General features: G+C 41.0%; 1 protein-coding gene across 1 annotated transcript in view; it reads left to right on the forward strand.

Annotated features, from left to right (window-relative positions):
- Nucleotides 1-5518: 5518 nt before the first annotated feature.
- cubn (cubilin (intrinsic factor-cobalamin receptor)) overlaps nt 5519-25436 on the forward strand; it is a gene marked incomplete at its 5' end in the record, with an annotated part of 82341 nt that continues 62423 nt past the window's right edge. The window contains 17 exons of the mRNA XM_080865089.1: nt 5519-5620; nt 5835-5873; nt 5976-6077; nt 6597-6700; nt 7456-7582; nt 7832-8000; nt 9292-9423; nt 11178-11273; nt 11526-11650; nt 13496-13688; nt 14099-14217; nt 14425-14659; nt 15520-15701; nt 16007-16169; nt 19200-19390; nt 23980-24136; nt 24458-24633. Coding sequence (XP_080721215.1) covers nt 5519-5620; nt 5835-5873; nt 5976-6077; nt 6597-6700; nt 7456-7582; nt 7832-8000; nt 9292-9423; nt 11178-11273; nt 11526-11650; nt 13496-13688; nt 14099-14217; nt 14425-14659; nt 15520-15701; nt 16007-16169; nt 19200-19390; nt 23980-24136; nt 24458-24633 — 2412 coding nt within the window. The remainder of the gene's footprint in view (nt 5621-5834; nt 5874-5975; nt 6078-6596; nt 6701-7455; nt 7583-7831; nt 8001-9291; nt 9424-11177; nt 11274-11525; nt 11651-13495; nt 13689-14098; nt 14218-14424; nt 14660-15519; nt 15702-16006; nt 16170-19199; nt 19391-23979; nt 24137-24457; nt 24634-25436) is intronic.

The following is a 25436-nucleotide window of genomic DNA, read 5'->3' on the forward strand; positions in this document are numbered from 1 at the left end:
TACATTTCTATAGTATATAAATTTATGCATTTGGTTTACTTAGTTTATTATATATACGGTTTAAACTTTAATTACTTTTTGCCTTTCTTTTTCCCCATACAGTATACTTCTGTCATTTCTGTGTATCAGTAAGTAGTATTAGTGAAATTTGGTTGAAATGTAAACTTGGAATAGTTTTACGTTTATAACCTAAACGTAGTTTACATTTCTCATTGATCTCATTGGCACCCTGCTAGCTGAGCTCCATACACACTGATCCTAGCGCACAGCTTCCTGCCAAACAGGACAGCACGACAAACAGAAGTGTATATACATTTCTGTGCTGATGGGGTGCATTGTCATCTGTTGGTGTTGTTGGCGGTTCTTTGTGCGAGTCCAAAGTCAATTCAATTCACAGCAGACATTTCTATGTTGTCCTTTTTTTGGACTGGTTTTCAGATTTTTGCTTTAGCTGTAAGCCATAATCATCAAACTTGAAACAAAAAAAGGCTTAGATCAGGGGTGTCAAACTCAAATGCACAGTGGGCCAAAATTCAAAACTGGAACAAAGTCGCGGGCTGACGTTAATATTTATTGAAATATATTTATTCCTCCAGATATAAGAATGAATCTTTTCTTATGGACTCAAACACGTTTTGCTGAAAAACTGAATATGGAACAAGCAAAGCTTAGTACTAAACAATATATATATTAGCTGTATAATACCAGTAGGCCAGCTCTAATAATAATTTGGTATGGCTTCGTGGGCCAAATGTAATTAGGCTGTGGGCCAAATTTGCCCCGCGGGCCAGAGTTTGACACCTATGGCTTAGATGATCTGAAGCACCGACATTCTCTTAGGACAGTCAAATCTAAAAATGCACATCAACTAAAACATACAAAAGTAATTCTCCTTCAGTCTCCGACAGCCCTGTCATGAAGCGCCTCCCTTGCCAAATAACATCTGGACGTTACATTACCGCCATCTTGTGGCCGCAGTCGGCGGATTCAATCTCGTTGGAGTCTGTAGCTATCCCTTTAATGCCGTGTGTCCTTAGCAATGATCGGAGTCGAGCAAGCTGACAGGCCAGTAGCTTTTTTTCTAGTGGTTTGCGCAGGTAAACTGAAGGAAGAGCTGAGGCAGTAGCTCTCACTATGTCTGTTCTAATAAATCAGGCAAGTTGAACAGGTGCAATCTCAGCAGCATCTAATATGTTTAACCAGCTTTTCATTAGAGAGTGACGGTTAATTATGTCACTCACCGCTCAAGCCTTTTAATTCAGCGGATTTTGTTGTTACTTATATATTTTATTATTTAAATAAATCCAGGTGTAGGTCTGTGTTTCTGAGCTGATGATTTTTTCTGAGCTGACTTTTTCATAGATGTGGTTCTCTCAGGAAAGCCACCACAAACATTTGCTCTACAGAATATGATGCTGGACAATATAAATTACTTCAAATGAGCAAAATTTTTTAACATATACAGCAGAAATATTAATCACTTTAAAGTTCCTGCGCCCACAACAACAAGAACAACAGAATATTTTTTGGAAATATTAGATGGATGGATAGATAGAGGAAGGAATGAGTGCACAAAGTTGAAGCTGTCCAAATGTTTTAGTCACTCATGTCACACTCATGTGAGTTATCTTTTATGTAACTACCAATATTGGCTCATCATGTTTTGCGTTGTACTACTATTGTTACAGTATTGGAAAGCTATCATGAATCACAGCTAGATGAGCCTTTCAAAATGTAAAGGAGGCTTTTCATATGCAATTAACTGTTTTGAGCAGCCATCTATCACAATTACTCAATGATTTGTTGATTTGCAGGTACCCAGAATGCAGCCTTCGATATTTTGTCCAGTAAGTTACCAGAAATCTCCCCCCCCCCCCCCTTAACAATGTTGGAAAAAATGCACACATTAAAAAAAACCAACTCTTACACCCAATGTACTTCAGATGCCTGTAACTTTGACAATGTTCATATTATAAACATAAAGAAATGCATCTTTATGGCAAAATCAACCGAGGCTCTGAGACTTTCAGGTGGGAACATTTTTTCATAAACATGCAATATGAGTTTTAGAATTCTAAATTAATTTGCCATAATTTAATCATGGTCGAAGCATGGAAGGTTCATTAATAAAGATATAAAAATCTTGTATGAAAACAGTCTTTGTTTAACGTTAACCATGTCTGAGATCTGCAAATTTACGCTATGCACATAATGTCACCTGAAATGGGTTACTTATTTCTTAAAATCATGTGAGTGACATTCTTTTTAACAATAAACCATAGTTAAACCATAATAAACCACAATAAATAAACTATAGTTAACCATTTGGGGCAAATTGAGATGTACTTTATGGCTGTACTGTCAGGTCAAAGTCTTGGCAGTGAGCATTAGAGTGTGGCAGCATGTAAAACCCCAGTAGAGTTGCTGAGGGTGTCCATGCATCACATCCATTTTCCATGGCAGGGACACTGCGGCTATACTACGCACTTGTATTCCTTCTGGTGGGATTGCAAGGAGAGCTGAATGACCCAGCACAACAAGGAAGCCAAAGGAAGATTAGCAATGACCAGTGAGTTGGTGTTTATAAAATTTTTTTTTTTTTTTACGCTTTTCTTTGAATATTTCATGTCATTAAGATGCCATGTTATGCATATGATCACATTTGTCTTAAGCTTTGATTCTAAGAGAATAAATGTATTTGTAATAGTATAAGTCGACCCCATTTTTTTAACCATCGCCTTTACCGACCTAAATATGAAATGGAATTTTGGACATTTGAATCTTTAGGCCTTCCATGGTGTCAGATAATGGTCACCTTGTCTTCACAACTGGTGACAATAAAGAAATCCGTTTCCAGACCTCAGCGTCAGGCCGGGTTAAAGTGGGAGATGAAGACCTCACCCAACTTTTGAGTCAAGTAAGCTTTCTTTTACCAGCAGCAAATATTCTTCTTTTGTTATTTTACAAGATCACTGCCTCCGTGCGATGGTCATTTCAATGATAGTAAGTGACTTAAGGCACAACGATTGTGATGGTTATGGTATATAACATCCACATTTTGAAACACCCAGGGACAGCCTCAAAAACAGAAGCAAAGGTCATGTCACATTATTAGTGAATGGCATCCTAACAAAGTGAATAAAAAATAACAAATTACTTAATTAAAATTAATAATGTTTATAATATGTAATTTTTTCCATTCCTAGCAGACACGTATGCTCCCACACAGATAACAGTTCACTGTCTTATCCAGTCACTAATTACTTTGGTTCTTTTGTTTCAATCTAGTAGTTAAAACAAATGTTTGTACTGCCACTCGTACTGGAACAATAAAGCAATTTTTCTGATTTCTCAGCCCAATAAATTCTCTCTGACTTTTGGAAGTATGTAATTATATCTCATCACCTTTTAATGACCAAACACTGCTGCTCATCATATGACACTGTGAATCATTAACAAGTTAGGAAGCCAACAAAGCAAGACCAAAGCTCAGGGCTAGATACATTTGAGTCAGTACGGCATTAAATTTTTCAACATTTTTATGATGAATAGTTTTATGAGTAGGTGCTAAGGCTAATATAGATAAAATGAATGTTTTTTTTGTTTATGTTTGGGGAGGAACATTTTTGAGTTATAGCTCAAAGATTTCTAAATTAAGATGCTGTATTATGACTACTGTAATTAGGGTGCAGATATGTTTGGTTCTTGGGCAGAAGGTGGGCTAGATGTCGTTGTTTATTTTCAATTTATTTCACTTCATCATTTTATATATGACATAAATAAACACAGACAGTCTGACAGACACACAGCTATAATCTCCATGCTTATCCTTATCAGGATTGCAGGAGGAACCCTATCTATACCTGGAAAACTAATACTCAAATACTATGATTTATAATTCTCCCCTTTCAGTTTGTGTGTAAAATGAAGACATGTTTATGTGAGCCTAAAAATATCAAATGGTAATCAAATTTCATACATTTTTGGCAATCATATTAATGTGTTGACACATATTATTATTAGAATAGAATAGAATAGAATAGAATAGAATAATCCTTTAATTGTCCCACAAGGGGAAATTTGGTTGTAACAGCAGCCAAAAAGACACATATACAAACAAACAGTACACAGGACACAGAACAGAAACATACACAATTTTTCTTACATATTTACATTAAGGACAATGGTTACTATAAACAGAGTACTGTACAGTTATTAAATGAAATAAAAATAACTACAGGTAAGAGGCAAACCAGGTTGTAGTGCGAATCGGTTAATTAACTTATTGCAGTTACAGCATTGATGTAAACATCTGTGTTTGTTGGGAGCAGTTGTGATTGTACAGTCTGACAGCCTCAGGGAGGAAGGACCTGCGGAAACGCTCCTTCATGCATCGAGGATGCAGCAGTCTGTCACCGAAGGAGCTCTGCAGTTCAGCAACATCTACATGCATGGGGTGGGAGACTCTGTCCATCAGAGATGTTATTTTGGCCAGAGTCCTTCTGTCTCACACCACCTGTACTGGGTCCAGGGTGCATCCCAGAACAGAGCTGGCCTTCCTGATGAGTTTATCCAACCTCTTCCTCTCAGCTGCCGATAAACTGCTGCTCCAACATACCACCATTACAACTTCTTTCAAAGTAATAAACATGTTCTGATAATTAGATGATGTTGCTTCCTGGAGAGTACTTTCACACATTTGCATGTCAACTGCAGCATGACTGCATGTCAAGCCTTTGTTACTCCCAAGGATTTTATAGTTGATAAAAATAAATATGGAAGTAAAACCTAAAAACAGGTGTAATAACCCTATAATATAGTTAAATTGGTAAAAGCTTTTTCTAAACAACAACAAACAACAACAGACAAATTTGCAAAGTGCTTTACAAGACAAGGTAGAAAACAAGCAGCCTGAAAACATTTGAGAAACGATAAAGGCAAAAGGGGACTAGCAGCATAAATTCAAAAACAGGCAAATTAAATGCATGTATAAAATAATTAAAAGAGCCTTGGCTAAGGACCTGACATTATGACAGGCCACAGAAGATCTGAAATATACTCAAGTATAAGTCCAGAGTAGGCCTTAAAAGGCTAAAAACACAAACACACATGATTATTGTAAACGTTTGCAACAAATGTTCATGCAGTATTTTTTTCATATGACCGTACATTAGGTGGATGGTGAAATCTTTTATTGCATAAATAAAAGCTTTAGCCTTTTTTAAATAATTTTCAGGATAGTGATGATGATGGGAAGTAAATTCTTAAGTTAACTTTTTATTTGAATGGCAGCCAGGTGAATGGAGACCAAAAATATTTAAAAATCTAAAATATATTTAGTTTATTAAGCTAATCTAAAAATGCAAACATATGAATAGTTTCTTTTTTACCCCATTTACTTTATTCTTATCTGATAAATTTAATCACAAATGCAATATGACTAAAAAGAATCAAATCATGTTTTAGACCCCTCCTTTAAAGCTTTTTAACACTGAACCGTCTGTTATGGACTTTCTAAATGCAGATTAAAACCAACAAAGATGACATTGACGACATTAAATCTCACGGAGGAGCCGTCCCTCCTGATATCACCAACAAGCTAAACCAGCTTGATACCAAGGTAGGACAAAGATAGTTCCTGGTGGTAAATAAAATCATTTTTAATATTGCCATTAACTTATTTACTACTGGTCGTGTTACTTATGCTCACTTCATTCCTTTTATTTTACCCTAACCCATGAATAATTTTGATTCAGTAAAGTGAAGTGCTTATAATGAAAAATGTAGCCATTGTCATCAAACATATTTACACTGCCTCTTTTCTTTCTTGTCAGGTTTCAACACTTGAGAATAAAGTGGTCACACTTGAAGAGGTGAGTCAGAAAAAGTCAAGAACTTCTATTGAAGTTGATGGTCATGGCTTAATCTGTTTACCATACCTAAGATATCATGTCTTCCCTTGTTTCCCCTTGCAGACAGTGCAGAGGGTGTCTTGCAGCAGTAATCCCTGTCAGAATGGAGGAACATGTCTCAACTTATTAAACTCATATCACTGTATATGTCCCGGCAACTGGGGGGTGAGTTCAGTATTGTTCTTCATATTCTTCATAACTTTTACAGGTTGTTATTTATGGATTGTAGACATTTACCAAAGTCGGCGGTTAGGACTGTTGCCTCGCAGCAAAAAAAGTCCCTGGTTCGAGTCCACTGTGTGGATGGACCTTTCTGTGTAAAGTTTGCATGTTCTCCCTGTGTCTGCATGCCTGCACGCTCCAATGACATGCAGTAAGTGGGGTTAGGTTAAGTGATTATTCTAAATTGCTCTTAGGTGTGAATGTGAAGGGTGAATGGCTGTCTGTCTGCAACCCTGATATGGATGTGCAGAAGAGAATGGATGGATTAATACGTGGGTGTGATATTACTAAATAAAATAATACCCAGAAACCTCGAACTTTTAATCCCAGTACTGTTTTAGTATAAGACTTTACTGCGTTCCTTTTCGTTGGGTCCTTGTTTTCCTGCATTATATTTTGATAAACCCATGTTTTCTCTTGTCTCTCTCTCTCTCTGTATGTGTTTGTGTGTCTGTGTGTTAGGGTCCTAACTGTGCAACAGATGTAAATGAATGTCAGGTCTATTCAGGAACGTCACAAGGCTGTCAGAATGGGGCAACCTGTGTTAACACTGCTGGATCATTCACGTAAGTCTTATGCCTTGCTCTTTTTACTTACTAATTCTATGAGTGCTTTACATTATGCTGGCTTATGTCACCTCGTGTCTTTTCTTATCTATCTTTTGATCCATAAGACTTTCTCCTCCACATCCTGAAGGATTTCCATTTTTTAAAGAAACCTTGATGCCATTATGATTCAATAAGAAAACAAAGTAATGTGTATTTATCAAGCAGTGTAAAGTATGAATGCCAGATGCACTCATGGTACCCACTTTGTATTAGTATTGTGTATATGTAAGATTAGACAGCAGAGGTCCAGTATAGTGTGTCCTTAGCTTGTAACACACAGCTAGCTTTACAAACAGTGGACAAAGAAAGTTTTTGTAATTCTACCTCTGTACACCTTGACAGTGAATTTGGAATGAAATAATTACGATTTTTTTAACACTTGAATGAAAATCCAGAGACTAAAGTCTAGAACCCATGAACATCAACAAAAGTTGTTTCTGATGCTCTGCCAGGCCTTTACAGCAGCCACCTTCAGTCACTGCTTGTCTTCGATAACTTAACAGCATGCTGTACTGGGTAGCGATCAAGTGACTCACTTGGCCATTTCCCGTGAAAAGGTCTTGGATTGCTTTTTCAGTGCATTTTGGGTTGTCATTCTTTTGCACTGTAAGCATTTCTGATCAGTTTTGTGGAATCTGACCATTCAGGTTTTAGCCTGATGCCCAGTCAGTAGAAAACATACCCCATATGATCATGCTCCTCTTTGTATGCAGTTGCAGCTGTCCTCCAGAATGGCATGGGACTCTCTGTATGATGCGTTACGATGACTGCAGGAACGCAGGCAGTGACTTGTGTGTACATGGCTTATGCATTGATGCAGATCGAGTCATAGCTGGACAGGTAACTACTCGCTTACCCTAAGATATCTATCTATCTATCTATCTATCTATCTATCTATCTATCTATCTATCTATCTATCTATCTATCTATCTATCTATCTATCTATCTATCTATCTATCTATCTATCTATCTATCTATCTATCTATCTATCTATCTATCTATCTATCTATCTATCTATCTATCTATCTATCTATCTATCAATCAATCTGTTGTTGTTAAGTGTTCTCACTGACTTTTGCTAATTAACAGCCTAAATACCAGTGCATTTGTGAGAGTGGGTGGGAAGCTCCAGCTGGGAACCCAGCGTGTGTGGCTGATGTTGATGAATGTAACCTTCCCAACAAGCCTTGTTCAACCAACCCAGCTGTTCCTTGCTACAACACCCAGGGATCCTTCTATTGTGGAGCCTGTCCCTCTGGTAGTGCTTAATAACATAACAAGCCATAGTATAGCCAGTTCTAAATGAGCATTTGGAGACAGGAGAGACAATTGATGCTAAAACAATTAGTGTAACTCTTTGTTCAGAGCTTTAGCTTTTAATACTATTCTTTGCAGTGATGGCTTTATACCACACAAGTGTTAAGCACTAATTAAGCCATTTGATGTTTTTTTGTTGTTGTTGTCACTTACTATGGTTTATTTACAGTTGACACTTGTCAGGTTATTACAATCCTATATCAGAAATGGATGAATGGATGAAATGAAGACATTTTACTATTTCATGCAAAAATATGTAATTTGATGGCAGCAACACGTATCAAAAAGTTGAAACATTTTTACCACTGTGCAGCATTCCACTGTATTTTAACAACAGTTCATAAACTAATGGAAAATGGGAATAGCAGATACTGGACTGTTCTCTGGTTTGTGATTCTACCTGTCAAGAGGCCTAGATCTTCTTTGTTGGATTTTTTGTTTGTTTTGATGTATTGTTTGATTTAGCACAACAGAACAGTTTTCTACTTTAGCCAAGTCCATTGCAAATGAGCTTTGACTCAGAGAAGACGACTGCATTACAGGATTTCTTTTTTTGCATAACAGAGCTTTAACCTGCATCTATGGATGACACAGCAAACTGTGTTCACAGACATTTGTTTCTGAAAGTGTTCCCGATCTCATACAGTGATTCCTGTGACAGACTCACGCCTGTTTTTAATGCAGTAAAACGTGATTCCCTGAAGAACCTTTTTAGCTCTGTCCCTTGCACAAAGAGATTTTTCCAGAAATATTTTGATGATAACATGTAATGTAGATGATGAGATGTTCAAAATCTTCACAAATTTCAGTTCAAGAGCAATCTGAAAATTTTGCACAATTCATAGACACAGTTTTGTTTTGTTTTTTGGCAGAGTGGTGTGCCTCTGCCCAGCTTTACTTCTGAGAAACTCTGCCTGTACACAGTCATATGACATCCCAACTTTTATGAGTTATGTGCCATTAAATTCAGACTTAGTTAATATTTTTCATGAAGTAGTAAAATGTCTCAGTTAAACATTTAATATGTTTATTATGTGCTATTATCAGTAAAATGTATTTTTTATGAGATTTTTACGAGTAATTAGAAATGATGTTCCAAGATTTGTTTTAAAACTTGTAAAGTTAAATAGCATTTTGCATCTTGTGCTATCCCAGTTTGCTAATGAGTTGTTGAGATTTGTGCATATAAATAGATTTAAGATTTTTCCTCTCATTTTCTCTGACATGGTTAGGCTGGCAAGGAAATGGTTATAGCTGTCAGGATGTGGATGAATGTTTGACCAATAATGGCGGCTGCTCCACTACTCCAATGGTTCAGTGCTTGAACACCATGGGCTCTTTTCACTGCGGTCCCTGTCCTCCAGGTAACTCAGCAGAGAACAATACTGAATGTCACGCATATGTGCAGGAAGATTACCTATAGCTTCTACGGCTTGGCTCCACTTAATCCCTGAAATTGCTGGTGTACTTAACCCAAGTAAAAAGCTGCGCTTTTCAATAAAACATTTTGAATCACCACATAGCCTGACACCACCTGGTCCAAGATACTACATAACATACCATAGCACAAAGTACACAATACTGTAGCTGTGAGAGAAACATTTACAAGATATGTGGTGTAGAAAAAACTAATTTAGTTTCATTTTTAATGCAAAGTGCAATGGAACTCTGGATATTTAAACTAGTGATGTGTCGGTCGCGAACGAAATGGCTCTTAGAGCCGACTCTTTGAAGTAAACGACGCCAGCAGGCTCCTTATTGGCAGCCGTGGGTTGTTTTTTTGCTTTCTCTCTCTCTCTCGCACTTTCTTCCCCGCTTCACTCCGCGTGCGAGCCTTGTGCTTTGCGCTGGGAAGAGGGGGGAGTTAGTTACACTCACAGTAGCACAGGAACAGAGTGGAGGGAAAGAGAGAGAAAGAGAGCCAGGGACAACAACGTCACATTAGAAAGGTATAGTAATCATCCACAACTATTTTCAGTTGCGAATGATAAAGGATTCAGAAAGTTTATTCATGCAGGTCCATATGACAGAGAATGTGCATCTTCTTTTTGTTTTCATATTTTTATTTATATTTAATTGTGTTGTGGTTTGCAGTGTTTTGTGTTGTTTCACTTTAAATTTGTTTAAAAGGAAAAAGCTGAAAATTTAAATAGTTAAAAGTTGAAATGTAAATAGTTGATTTTGTATTATATGATTTAAATGGACTGATTCTTATATAGCGCTTTTCTACTCTCACGGAGTACTCAAAGCGCTCTATTTACTTATTACATTTTATGTGGAGTGAATAAATAAAAGTATATTTATGGTGGCCGCTAGAGACAAAGCAGTACAAACCCCAAAACACGGACAAAACACAACAGAAGTGCTCCAGGATGCTAGGGGGCAGTGTTGAGCTTTTGTTACCTAGTGGCTACACAAGCCAGGAAGTACCAACGATTGGACTTGGTGTGTGGTAGTAACAGGTAAATGAACATTTTTTTAAATTATTTGACTATATATGAGTGCTTGTGTATAAATACACAAACAATACACATATGCTTTCATGCTTTCAATTGTGTAATTTAAGTGATCTAGTAGCTCTGCTTTCGAAGTTCAGTTAACGCTAGAAATGTGTTTTGGAGTTTGTACGTGCTTCGGGGTTTGTACGTGCAGGGATCACTGTATATTTTTATATATAAGCATATATAAATAAAACCACGTCTTTTTACATTAGTAATTCCTTTTGTGCATAATTTTATATTGTTGTTAATAATAAATTAATTAAAGCAACAAAACAACCTGAAGAGCCGGTTGGGAGCCAAAAGAGCCGGCACTTTTTAGCAAGTCGAGCCGAAAGAGCCGGTTCTCTAAAAAGAGCCGGAAATCCCATCACTAATTTAAACTCTAATTCTTTAAAATGTAAATATTATAGCTGTGAAAAATTGTTTATTACTGCATGTTGAGTATCTGGCTGTAAAAACTCTTTGTAACTCTTGTCTGTTAAAAATAGAAATATTTTTGTTACTTAGTCAAATAGCTGGGTGACTGACTGTGGCTCATCAGATGTGAAAGCCACAGTCTGAGGGCACAAAGTGTCATTTGCACTGATAACTCACAAATAACTCCTCTGTTTTTGCAGGCTATGAAGGAGATGGGAAAGCATGCACACAGTCTAACATCTGTGATACTAACAATGGAGGCTGTTACCCATTAGCCACCTGCAGTTCCAGCCCTGGTAAGAAAAGACAAGAAAAGAAGCTATTGCTTTGTATGTCAACCAAATAAGAATGAAGCATGAGCAAATAATACCTACTTACTACTGAAAGAATGAAATAAGTACTATTTATTTCTTCTTTCTGTACTTCTTCCTGAAATTTTGCTCAATTAAGAGTTATGTATGCATCTGCTCATCTGATTCCCCAAACATCATCAGTAGTCACCAAGTCTGATCAAACCCCTTTCTATTCAAATCTCTTGCATCCACCAGGATCAAGTCTCCCAGTCTGTACCTGCCCACCAGGCTACATAGGCAATGGATATGGACCAACTGGTTGCACCCAAACCAGCAACATCTGTCAGACAAACAACCCCTGTGTCAATGGACAGTGTGTGGTGAGTGTGTGCATGCGCATGTGTACTGGAGTAAAAATTAGGAAAAGAATTCTGTCTGTAAACAACACTTCTGTGGAGTCTTATATGACTCCCTGTAGCTTCACTCCTCCTGTCATCCCCAAACCCCCCATCTCCATAGAGACTGTTTGCTCCCAGACCCTCAAAAACAAACCAAAAATCAGCAAAAAACAAATTAAGTAGAACATTTCATAATAAAAGAATATTGTAATAATGCCCTTAACTACACCTAACAGTAAATCAACTAAATGTGAACTATTTAACAGTAAGTTTCTCACTTCTAAGTTCCTGTTAGTAAATTGTTTCATAAATGATTAACATAGTCACTCTGCTTTGCCCAGACCTAGTTACAGCAGGATTAATATGTTAGTTCAAATGAATCATCAGGCGATCTCTGGGACTACTGGGGTCTGTTGGCTCCCTGGAGGCTGGAGAACTGCGGTTGCCTTTTTGGAGTATCTGGGTCTCTGCCTCAGTTGGTGGCGGTGGGTGACTGGGGTGTGCCTGGGCTGCTTGTGGTGGTGGGTTCAGTCTCCTGACTGGGGAGCATGACTCTTCTGGGGTCTGGGGGTCTGTGCCCTCTTTGGCTGCCTTGCCATGTAGGGTGGCTGGGGCCCTGAGACCCTGATCTCAGCTTGCACCAGGGTGGCTGGGCTCTAGCGGGGTTCTCTGGGACTCCCACCCCCTTGCCGTGAGTGCCCAATCTATGGCCTCGCTTCTTCTCCTGCCGGGATGGGCATGCTGATATAGCCGAGATGTGTCTTGGAAAAGCAAAATATGTTTGGCACAACATGCATTCATATCATAATTCTGATTGCAGAAGCTGCCAGACAGGACAGGATTTAAATAAATAAATGAATCATGACCTTGAGTCTGAATCCTCAAAGCACATGCAGAGGAGAAGATGCAATCTTTCTCACTGGAAAATTAAAAAAGTGAAATAACTATTCTGGGTGATTTATCATCCATGGAGATGTTGAAAATGACAGTCTCAGCACTGCATTTTATTATACCCAGTTGGCTTCTTTCAAAACATAAATGATCCCATTCATTGTCCTAATCACACTCTGGATATTCACATATGGTATAGAAACTGAAACCCCTCTTTTGTCAGACCAGGTTCTGTTATTGATCAGGATTTATTTTTATAATAATAGACTATACAGCACTGCAGAATAAATTGTCTTTCTGAGAATGTAACTAAGTTTAAGGCAGTGATCTTGTTCAGGACCACATGCCACCACAGTGCAGAGCAGCTGCCTAAACTTTCATCGCACAGAGGTTGATTATTTTCTTAATAGCATTACGTCCTCTCTGGATACTGTGGCTCCTCTGAAAAAGGAGGCAACAAGTGAGAGATGCTCGACTGTCTAGTATTACTCACAAACACGCACCTTAAAACAGACAACCCATAATCTGGAGAGGAGAAGGTGTTGCACTTATTTAGAAAATCTTTGTTTAGCCTGGAAAACAGTTTTAAAAATATAAAAATAATAAATAGTATATAACAATAAATAAATTGAATCGATTTTGGAATAAGGCTGTGACATGACAAAACGTGTGAATGTTTTCCAGGTGCACTGTATTTTTGGTTCCTAGAGTTTTTAAAAGTAGAATGTGAGCCAGAGCCTTCAGATACCAGGCTCCTCTAGCTCTATAGTGAAATAAAATGTACCACGAGCGATTTTTTTTAATTTTTTTTGATGTGTCATATTTATTTGAAATGTGTTTTTATATTTACTGAATGAATCTTTGAATGCCTAATAAATCCTTGATATGAAAACAAAGACAAATCCGTTTGCAAACATAAAACCTGTGCTACCACAGGACATCACCTCAAATCCTGGCTACATCTGCAACTGCAACTCTGGCTGGGAAGGCGTGAACTGTGACCAGAATATCAATGAATGCTCAAGCAATCCCTGTCAGAATGGAGGAACGTGTACCGATGGCATTAATGGTTTCACGTGTACTTGCACCACCCAGTGGACTGGCGAGTTCTGTCAGACTCCTCAGCAAGGTAATGGGAAGGATGGGCTGAGAGGGTGTGGATAAACTGAAAACAGATGAGGAGAGGAGAGTGAATGTGACACGGAGAGGAAAACGCCGGGAGCATAGAAAATAAGCTGCAAAGTGCAGAAATACAATTATTCATCATCTGTCTGTGGCCGAGTGACTCAATAATCACTTTATATTACAGAAATAGAACTAGAGTGGATTATTTTGTTTTTTATTATTACACAGATAAATCGTAGCTTTACGCTTCAAACTACGTTAACATGACTTGTCCTTTAAAATGGTGTGTGGTTAAAGCTTAAGAAACATGATCGCAAACCAGTAAAGATGATTTCAAACTTCAGCAGCATGCAAGCTAGCTTCTCTCCCAAGGACGTTATCAAGGTTAAAAACCAGTGTGAATGTGTGTTGCAGTATGTGGAGGGTACCTGACTGGCCCTGCTGGTTCCTTCAGTTATCCTAACACCCCAGGTCACGATGAATATGATCACGAGGTCAGCTGTGCATGGGTGATCCACACTGATGCAAACAAGGTGTGTTCCTGTTCCTCTCAAATTGAAATTCTAGACAAAAAAAACTTTTTTTGTTTGTTTTGTTCTGTTTTATTTCGTATTTTCATGATTTGGGTTTGTGAGGTGGTAGTAAATATGGTGGTGCAATGAAATGTGTTAAATGCTTACACATCTTTGGCCCTTACTAATGTTTACTAATTAGTCATTTATTTCTGTCTTTTCTTCTAGATCCTGCGCATTACCTTTCCATTCTTTGATCTGGAGAACAGTGCCAACTGCAACTTTGACTTCCTTCAGATTCACGACGGGGAGAGTGCTTCAGCTTACATGATCGGAAAATACTGTGGCCAAAATAGCCCTGCAGAGCTCTTCAGCTCCCATAATTCTCTGTACTTTTGGTTTCGCTCTGACCACTCTGTCAGTGCCGGTGGCTTCACAGTTGCTTGGCAGTCTCAGGACCCAGGTCAGTACAGTTCAAGTGTTTTGGTTTTGAAATTTGAAATATTTTGAAGCTTGAAGCTGGAAAAAAAATTGGCATGAGGTTGCAATTGCAATTAAATGTGCCAACAAATGAAAAAACGAATTTATATATTTAAATAAATAAGTAACGATAACGAGCTCATTTCAGTAATGGCTAAGAACAGTGCAAATTTGTGGGTCATAAATGAGCAAAGTTGTTTGTGAGTGTTTTCGTTACACTTTTAATTAGTAGTTGATAACCAAAAGGCTAAGCACAGCATTTACATTCTGTGCTGTCTTTTAAAATGACATCCATATTGTAACTGAATGCCCATATGATGAAAAATGTATGTATGTGTCATATTTACATTACATCACCCCTCTTCTTGCAGTCCTTATCATTTCAAATAAATGAACGCACACAAAATTAGATTAGCTTTTTTCAGTGTCGTGACTTGTGTGCTGCAGGCCGTAGAAAATCATATTTATGTGATTCCTTTAAATTTTCTCCTAATAATATTTTGTGCTCTATAACTGAAATTCCAGTTGCAAAATTGACGCTATGCCTTTTTAGTAAATCCTGGCTGTAACTTTTTAAGACCCAGTGAGGTGTTTGATATGACACAGAGGGTTAATAAATCTGGTCCGTTACAGTTAGTAATGTCTCATTTATAATTTTGAGAGATCTTGGTTTCTATTACTGAGTTAGGCATGGGAGCTTGTGTTTTGTTTATTTGATCATACTTACATTTTATGACTCATATGCACATTGTGTGCAAATGAACAATGTTTTCCTGTTAAGTTAATAGAAAACAACAGTTGTATGAATAATTTTGATTTATTTAAATCCATTTCTAATCTCAGTGTGTGGAGAGGAACTAACTGCCCCCTATGGCAACATTAATTCACCTGGTTATCCTGGAAACTACCCACCTAGTCGGGACTGCTACTGGACAGTAACAGTGGACCCCGGCCTTCTCATTACCTTTGCATTCGGGACTCTAAGTCTTGAACATCATCCTAACTGCAACTTTGACTTTCTAGAGGTAAGAAATGGCACATTACCCACTTCACTTTGAAAGCATGTTTTTGTGTTGTGTGTCGATGTTTGCGGGGACAGTCCTCTTTTTGACCACTTTATCTCACTCAGACCTGACACATACCTATGTACTCTGTAAAGCGGGGTTAAATGCAGCCATACTGCTGAAATGAAAACAATGAAATTATTCCGTCTTACTCGTGTTTGCTACAGTTTGCTATTTTAGGAGGTAAGTGCATTGGCTGAAACTACTACTATGTTTTTCATCCTTACAGTTTTTCCTCTATTGTTTTGTGTCACCAAATGCTTTAGATTCGGGATGGCCTTCTATCTGAAGATCCAGTTTTAGGAAAGTACTGTAGTACTGCATCTCCACCCCCCATACAGACCACTGGCCCAGCAGCATGGATTCACTTCCACTCTGACTTCTCTGTCTCTGACCGAGGTTTCCACATTACATACACAACATCACCAAGTAAGAAACCAGTCATACTGAGTTTTGCTTGGTTAAGTGTATACAGTCATGGCCAAAATTATCGGCACCACTGGAATTTTTCCAGAAAATGCACCATTTCTTTGTTACAATATTGTTACAAGATTGTTACAATTACAAATGTTAGGTCACGGGTCTTCCAGCAGGACAATGACCCCAAATACACCTCTAAAAGCACCCAGAAATGGTAGAAGACAAAGCGGTGGGGAGTTCTAAAGTGGCCAGTAATGAGTCTGGATCTAAATATGACTGAACACTAATGGAGAGATCTCAAAATTGTTGTTGGGAGAAGGCGCCCTTCAAATCTCAGAAACCTTGAGCAGTTTGCAAAAGAAGAGTGGTCGAAAATTCCAGCTGAGGGGCGTAACCAGCTCGTTGATGGTTATAGAAAGCGATTGATTGCAGTTATCTTTTCCAAAGGGCATGCAATCGAATGTTGATTTGTCAACTTTGGCTTTTTCTTCTTTTTTTTGTGTTGATCCACTACACATAAAGGAAATAATCACGTGTATACCAAAGCATTTGTAATTTTAACAATTCTCTGGGAGAAATGGTACATTTTCTGGAAAAATTCCAGGGGTGCCGGTAATTTTGACCGTGACTGTAAGACAGATATATAGTTGTTTGTATTAAATGCTTTTCATTTAGCTTATGTAAACAGAGAAACAGTAAATTGTAGCCTGATGTTTGTCCCTAAGATCTTGAAGAAACTGTAAATATGCAGTGTTGGGAAGGTTACTTTTAAAATGTATTCCATTACAGAATACAGAATACATGCCCCAAAATGTATTCTGTAACGTATTCCGTTACGTTACTCAATGACAGTAACGTATTCTGAATACTTTGGATTACTTAATATATTATCATGCTGTTTACAACAACGTGAATGTACTATTGCTGTGTGATTTATTACTATTACTGAAGGTCCGCGACTCCGAACTGTAGTAAAGGGACCTCTGACTAATACGGCGGGGTCCCTGTCGGCTCGTAGCCGAAAAATAGCTTTACTTTGTTGTGTGGGTCAACTTTTCTTGCGAGAGACAGAGAGAGGCGTTGAAAGACTGCTCCAACGGAACTTATTGTTTTCGGAGGAAAACACGAACACGGTGTACAGTCGAGTCTTAATAGCTTGGCTGAAGTGGTTATTATTATATTTACATGCTTCCAGCTCCCGTTTTTCCTCGATGACAACTCCTACCTTTCCACTCCCCTTTTTCTCTCTCCCTCCTCGCGCTCACAGACCCATAACGTGCAACACGGACTACACTGCCCATGATGCTACATTCTTTAGAGCTATGCTTGTAGCATTCTGCCTGTTAGCTTAGCACAACAACAACAACAACAACAACAACGAAAAGGCGCTCTCTCACCCAGGAAACACACAGTCGCAGAGAGAGAGAGAGTCGCCCTGTAACCATGGCAACCGTAACGCTGCCGCCTGGAACAACAGAACGTAGCTGTCAAACAAAACCCAAACAGTCCTGACCCGCGACAAAATGAAACAGGAAAGTACCGCAGTGTAATCCATTTATTTCAACAAAGTAACTGTATTCTGAATACCACCTTTTTAAACGGTAACTGTAACGGAATACAGTTACTCATATTTGGTATTTTAAATACGTAACGGTGGTACATGTATTCCGTTACTCCCCAACACTGTAAATATGTACCTTTTACGTATTGCTTGCAACCATTTTTAGCACTTACGGTAAGGCCAGATTTGTTGACAAATTGTTGTGCAGAAAGACAGCATGTTTTATGTTTTGGGCTTCAGTTACTGCTGCATCACAGAGATTTAAGAGTGCATTCTTGAAGAGTGAGATTTCTTTGCAAGGCCAGATGAAGATGTGATAAAAATGTAACCTAATTCTAGATTTGCTCTGTAATACCAGCTGCAAAATAATTTGGTGTCTGTTTCTTTGCTATATAATGTGACAGTAGTTTCACATGCTGTGCAATGCGCTTCAAAGCGAAATGGCTGAAGAAGGTGAGAACAGAGGAATAGAGGAAAGACAACATTGAACTCTGGACCCTATCCGTGCATGATCAGTGCAATTATTTAGCAGTCCATGTCCGTGAAATTAGCAAATCCCCAGTTTTCTTTTTTTTCCCAAAAATTAACCAGCTGCAACCGTCCTGTTAGTAATTGTATTACTTCTCATACAGTAGTATAGCATAATTAACTGTCGTATGCTCTCCTGCTGTGCAGGAACTCCAGCAACACTTAAGGAAAGATGAACAACTTTAGTAATTGACCAACGCGTTTCGGCTTGTGGCCTTCATCAGGGTCATGAAGCCACAAGCCGAAACGCGTTGATCAATTACTAAAGTTGTTCATCTTTCCTTAAGTGTTGCTGGAGTTCCTGCATTGTGAATTCTTTCATCCTCTCCATGCACCTTGGAAGTTGGTGAAGTTGTGATGTATGCTCTCCTGCTGCCATCTCGTGTCCTTCATGCTGTAGTTCTGATCCATTTTTTTTTATTATATTTGGTCAAAATTATTTGTTTCATGTTAAGCTAAGTTGTAGCTAAAAGTGGAAAAATAATGGAACTTAAAATGAAATGAAATATTTTAGTGTAGAGGGAACAGTTCTGGACTGAGAAACATCCTTACAGTTGTACTTTTTAGGGGATTTGAGACGCATTACTCCCATGGGTTTTTTGGCCCCCTTAGTTTCATATTGCACTTGCGTACAGTTAAGGATGCCATCTTTTATGTGATCTGGACCTGTTTGAGAAAAAAACAATAAGGGTGATTTTCCTAACACTTTGTTTTGTATATCCTAAAAAAAATATTCAATGTTTTTGCATTTTTGTGTGCCTACAATTTGTACAGAGTTTGGATAAATGCTGTAATTGTCAGTTGTCATTGTTATCATTGTCATATTTATTAACAGTATTATCTGTGCAATGCAATCCTTGGATGCTTGGTTTGATTATTCCTAGCAGTGTCAATATCCTGCTTTGTGAATTGTGTTGTGCTTCTAACTCTTTGTGCGTGTTTTTTCTTAGGCGACCCTGGTTGCGGTGGAACATTCACTGACAGTGAGGGCGTCATTATTTCCCCCAACTGGCCCAACAACTATAACCACAACCGCCAGTGTATCTATTTGATCAGGTTGCCAGAAGGTGGGCAGGTGGCCCTCAACTTCACTCACATGGATCTTGAGAGTCACAGTGGCTGTGCTTTTGACTACGTGGAGGTAAGACCTATTTATGTCTCCCAGACAAATATTTTGTCCCTCCTTTTTTCAGAATTTTATATGTGGAAAGAAATCTCACCATACTTAACAAATGCAGTGATTTTTTTAGACACCATTTTAAGAAAATGATTGATAGCCAAGACCCTTATGAAAAGGACACCGAGGGAACAGTTTACCCTGCCCGGGATAGGGTTACCGGGGCCCCGCCCTGGAGCCAGGCCCGGGGAGGGTGCCCGAGGGCGAGCGTCTGGTGGCCGGGCCTTAGTCCATGGGGTCCGGCCGGGCACAGCCCGAAGAGGAGACATGGGCCCATCCTCCCGCAGGCCCACCACCCGCAGGAGGCGCCATAGGGGTCGGGTGCATTGTGTGCCGGGTGGCGGCCAGGAGCGGAGGCCCTGGCGGACTGACCCCCGGCTGCCAAGACTGGCAATAGGGACATGGAATGTCACCTCTCTGGTGGGGAAGGAGCCTGAGTTAGTGCGTGAGGTTGAGAGGTACCGGCTAGATATAGTCGGGCTCACCTCTACACATGGCTTGGGCTCAGGAACCAGTCTCCTGGAGAGGGGCTGGACTCTGTCTCAGTCTGGAGTTGCCCCTGGTGAGAGGCGGCGGGCTGGGGTGGGTATCCTAATATCCCCTCGGCTTGCTGCCGGTACGTTGGGGTTTTTCCCGGTGGACGAGAGGGTTTGTTCCCTGCGCCTTAGGGTCGGGGAACGGGTCCTGACTGTCATCTGCGCTTATGCGCCGAGTGGCAGTTCAGAGTACCCAGCCTTCTTAGAGTCCCTGGGGGGGGGGGGGGGGGGGGGGGGGGTGCTGGAGGGTGCTCCACCTGGAGACTCTGTTGTCCTGCTGGGAGACTTCAATGCTCACGTGGGTAACGACAGCGAGACCTGGAGGGGCGTGATTGGGAGGAACGGCCTCCCTGATCTGAACCCGAGCGGTGCTCTGTTATTGGACTTCTGTGCTAACCACAGTTTGGCCATAACGAACACCCTGTTCGAACATAAGAGTGTCCATAAGTGCACGTGGCACCAGGACGCTCTAGGCCGTAGGTCGATGATCGATTTTGTAATCGTATCAGCAGACCTGCGACCATATGTTCTGGACACTCGGGTAAAGAGAGGGGCTGAGCTGTCAACTGATCACCACCTGGTGGTGAGTTGGATCAGGTGGCGGGGGAGGACGCTGGACAGACCTGGTGCACCTAAACGCGTAGTGAGGGTGTGCTGGGAACGTCTAGCAGAGGCCCCAGTCCGCGAGATCTTCAACGCACACCTCCGGCAGAGCTTTGACAGCATTCCGAGGGAGACTGGGGACATTGAGTCCGAATGGACCATGTTCAGAGTCTCCATTGCCGAAGCTGCTGCATTGAGCTGCGGCCGCAAGGTGGTGGGTGCCTGCCGTGGTGGTAATCCCCGAACCAAATGGTGGACACCAGAGGTGAAGGGAGCCACCAGGCTGAAGAAGGAGTCCTATCGGGCTTGGTTAGCCTGTGGGACTCCGGAGGCAGCCGACAGGTATCGACAGGCCAAGCGGAATGCGGCTCGGGCAGTGGCTGAAGCAAAAACTCGGGTGTGGGAGGAGTTCGGAGAGGCCATGGAAAAAGACTTTCGGACTGCCTCGAAGAGATTCTGGCAAACCGTCAGACGTCTCAGGAGGGGAAAGCGGTGCTCTACCTGCACTGTGTATAGTGCTGGCGGAGCGCTGCTGACGTCGACTGAGAAAATTGTCAGGCGGTGGAAGGAATACTTCGAGGACCTCCTTAATCCCACTGACACGTCTTCCGAGGAGGAAGCAGAGTCTGGGGATGAGGGGAATGACCCGCCAATTTCCGGGGGCGAGGTCACTGAGGCAGTTAAACAACTCCTTGGTGGCAGAGCCCCTGGTGTTGATGAGGTCCGCCCCGAGTTCCTGAAGGCTCTGGACATTGTAGGGCTGTCCCGGTTGACACGCCTCTGCAATGTTGCGTGGAGATCAGGGGCAGTACCTGTGGACTGGCAGACCGGGGTGGTGGTCCCCATCTTTAAGAAAGGGGACCGGAGGGTGTGTTCCAACTACAGGGGGATCACACTCCTCAGCCTCCCTGGGAAAGTCTATGCCAGGGTGCTGGAAAGGAGAGTTCGTCCGTTAGTCGAACCTCGGATACAGGAGGAACAATGCGGTTTTCGTCCTGGTCGCGGAACACTGGACCAGGTCTTTATCCTCTCCAGGATACTTGAGGGTGCATGGGAGTTTGCCCAACCAGTCTACATGTGTTTTGTGGACTTGGAGAAGGCATTCGACCGTGTCCCTCGGGGTGTCCTGTGGGAGGTGTTGCGGGAATATGGGGTGTCTGGCCCATTGCTACGGGCCATTCGATCCCTATACAACCGTTGCAAGAGCTTGGTTCGCATTGCCGGCAATAAGTCGGACTCGTTCCCGGTGGGTGATGGGCTTCGCCAGGGCTGCCCTTTGTCTCCGGTTCTGTTCATAATTTTTATGGACAGGATTTCTAGGCGCAGCCAAGTGGCGGAGGGCTTTCGCTTTGGTGGCCTCAGAATCTCATCTCTGATTTTTGCAGATGATGTGGTTCTGTTGGCTTCATCGGGTGAAGGCCTCCAGCTCGCACTGGAACGGTTCGCAGCCGAGTGTGAAGCAGCAGGAATGAGGATCAGCACCTCCAAATCTGAGGCCATGGTTCTCAGCCGGAAAAGGGTGGAGTGCCCACTCCGGGTCGGGGATGAGTTCCTGCCACAAGTGGAGGAGTTCAAGTATCTCGGGGTCTTGTTCGCGAGTGATGGGAGAAGGGAGCCGGAGATCGACAGACGGATTGGGGCTGCAGCTGCAGTAATGCGGACGCTGCACCGGTCCGTCGTGGTGAAGAGGGAGCTGAGTGTAAAAGCGAAGCTCTCAATTTACCGGTCGATCTACGTCCCTACCCTCACCTATGGCCACGAGCTGTGGGTAGTGACTGAAAGAACGAGATCGCGGATACAAGCGGCAGAAATGAGCTTCCTCCGAAGGGTGGCTGGCCTCTCCCTTAGAGATAGGGTGAGAAGTTCGGCCATCCAGGAGGGGCTCAGAGTAGAGCAGCTGCTGCTCCACATCGAAAGGAGCCAGCTGAGGTGGTTCGGGCATCTGACAAGGATGCCCCCTGGGCGCCTCCTGGGTGAGGTGTTCCAGGCATGTCCCACCGGGAGGAGGCCCCGGGGCAGACCCAGGACACGCTGGAGAGATTATATCTCTCGGCTGGCCTGGGAACGCCTTGGTATTCCCCCGGATAAGCTGGAGGAGGTGGCTGGGGAGAGGGAGGTCTGGGCCTCTTTGCTTAGGCTGCTGCCCCCGCGACCCGGCCCCGGACAAAGCGGATGAAGATGGATGGATGGATGGATGGATTGATAGCCACGATTAGCCTGGGAGCTTACTAATAATCCGACTTTTATTTACAAGTAAATCTGCACATACATGGTCTCTGTACTGGTCCATATGAACTTCAAATTATTTATTTAAATTCAGTTCAATTCAGTTTTATTTATACAGCACCAAATCACAACAACAGTCGCCTCAAGGCGCTTTATATTGTAAGGTACACCCTTCAATAATACATACAGAGAAAAACCCAACAATCAGAGGACCCCCTATGAGAAAGCACTTTGGCGACAGTGGGAAGGAAAAACTCCCCTTTTTTGTGTTGCCTGTCCTGTTTGGATCTTTAACCATCAGAATTGTTGTCTGAAGGCCAAGAAAGATGCCAAGCGGATTTACTTTACCAAGTGAATCATCATGGCCTTGCCATATTGGTCCATTTGATTGACCTTAATTATAATTATATTGTATTTATTTGATTTGATTTTTGGTTGTTACAGACGGGACAGACATTATTGGGGGATAGGACAGGTAGAAAGAATGAAAGAAAGAGAGGGAGAGAAAGAAAAATAGAGGGGAGAAGAGATGGTGAGAAAAGGGGGAGGAAAAAAAAGAAAAACAAACAAAACACCTTGATCACCTGTATGAAGATAAAAAAAAAACCAAAAAAAAAAAAACAGGAAAAACTCCCTTTTAACAGGAAGAAACCTCTGGCAGAACCAGGCTCAGGGAGGGGCGGGGCCATCTCCCGCTAACGGTTGGGGTGAAAGAAAGAAGGCAGGATAAGAGACATGCTGTGCAAGAGAGACAGAGATTAATAACAACTATGATTCACTGCAGAGAGGTCTATTAACACATAGTGAGTGATGTGTGTCATGGGAAGCCCCCGGCAGTCTTCACCTATTGCATCATAACCAAGGGGGGATTCAGGGTCACCTGGTCCAGCCCTAACTACATGCTTTAGCAAAAAGGAAAGTTTGAAGCCTAATCTTAAAAGTAGAGATAGTGTCTGTCTCCTGAATCCAAAGTGGAAGCTGGATTCAGCAGTTTGCACTGTGCAATTGCCAGTTACTGCAAAAGCTTGACTGCACTTCTTGCTGAAACATGTAAATGTGAAAAATACACAACAGATAAGAAATCAGGGTGGGGTAAATACTCTCTCACAACACCATTGCTCGACAGAGAGTTGTTATCAGATTAACATTCCAGCTTCTGTCCTCTTGTTCCACCTCCTTTTTTTTCAGGTCCGTGATGGGAGAACAGAGACTGATCCTCTAATAGGGAAGTACTGTGGAAACACCCCGCCAGCTCCTGTTCTCTCATCCTCAAACGTCCTGTGGATTCGCTTCAAGTCTGACAGCTCAGTCAGTCGAGCTGGATTTAGGGCTGTCTATACTGTTGGTGAGATTTGTAGTGTGATATGTTTTATATTTGATGACATTTTATGCTATTTTTGTTTAAGAATATTCACTTACATTTCTCTTAGTTGGCAGTTAGAATTAAAGCTGCAGGGATAATACTAATTTGCTTTCCTTGTTGTCCCATTAGTTAACAGAAAATATTTTACAGTGACATGAAAATCATTTTTTTGAAGTTTTTTTTAAAGCATAGATTTTATGCAGACTTGCTCAATCAAATATTTGTGTGTGTAATTATGTATATTTACGTTCCAACGTTAACTCCACTTGCCACTGACTAAACATTACCTCTCCCTCTCTCCAGCTTGTGGAGGTACTTTGTCTGGGAGTGGGCAGTTTCACTCTCCCTACCACCCCAATGCATATCCCCATAATAAGGTCTGTGAATGGGTGATTAACCAGCCAGAGGGTTATGTGGTCACCCTTGACTTCCTGTCATTTGACGTTGAGGGAGGCTCCTGTCGATATGATTATGTTGAGGTAAATTAATTTTATATTAGTTCTCACAGTTAGATATTTTAACAGTACTCTGAGTACGACACACAACAATCTCAAATAAAATAGAATAATAGCCTCATTATTTGTCCTCTTCTTCTTTATCTTCCTATTGTTCTTCTTCTTTTTTATTATTATGGTTATTTATATTATTTCACTGTGATAAAAACATTAAGGAAATGAAAATGTTGCAGACAATAAAAAGTGATAGATGAGTAACATTACTGATATTATTTTACATCAAATAAAACATATCCAGAGGAAACCACAAGAAACATTTTCATTCATTCACAAAACAAAAATATGAACAGATGAACATTTCAATAATTGCAATAATTATGAGGAAATCCTGGTTCAAATTCTGATTTATGGATTTGAAGGTGTGATTAATGTGATTAATGATTAACTGTTAAATACCTGGAATGGAATATAATCTAGGCTTAATAGGGATGACCTCTTAGGCTGTTTCTATGCTCACCGCGTCACTTTTGTTGTGGGTGTTGCATGACGATTTTCACATCAGTTCTTGTGTCATGGTGAGATGACGGTCCACCTGTGTACTGGAGCTTGTCCCTCAGGTTCTTACAATACATCAGGACCTGTTGCCTCCTGAATTCACACCTCACTTGGTTTAGTGTGAGGGACATGTTTAAGCGGGTGGAGGGGCAGCACATTGGGGAAGTTAGTGGAAGGGTGAAGACCTAAGCTGGGAGTGGGCCATTCCTCTGGGGGCCCATGTGGGGTGTCGTTCTCCATTCTCCAGGTGTAGGTGGGGTTTTTTTTGTTTA

This window comes from Rhamphochromis sp. 'chilingali' (genome assembly GCF_963969265.1).
Source record: "Rhamphochromis sp. 'chilingali' genome assembly, chromosome: 18".
Classification (NCBI taxonomy): domain Eukaryota; kingdom Metazoa; phylum Chordata; class Actinopteri; order Cichliformes; family Cichlidae; genus Rhamphochromis; species Rhamphochromis sp. 'chilingali'.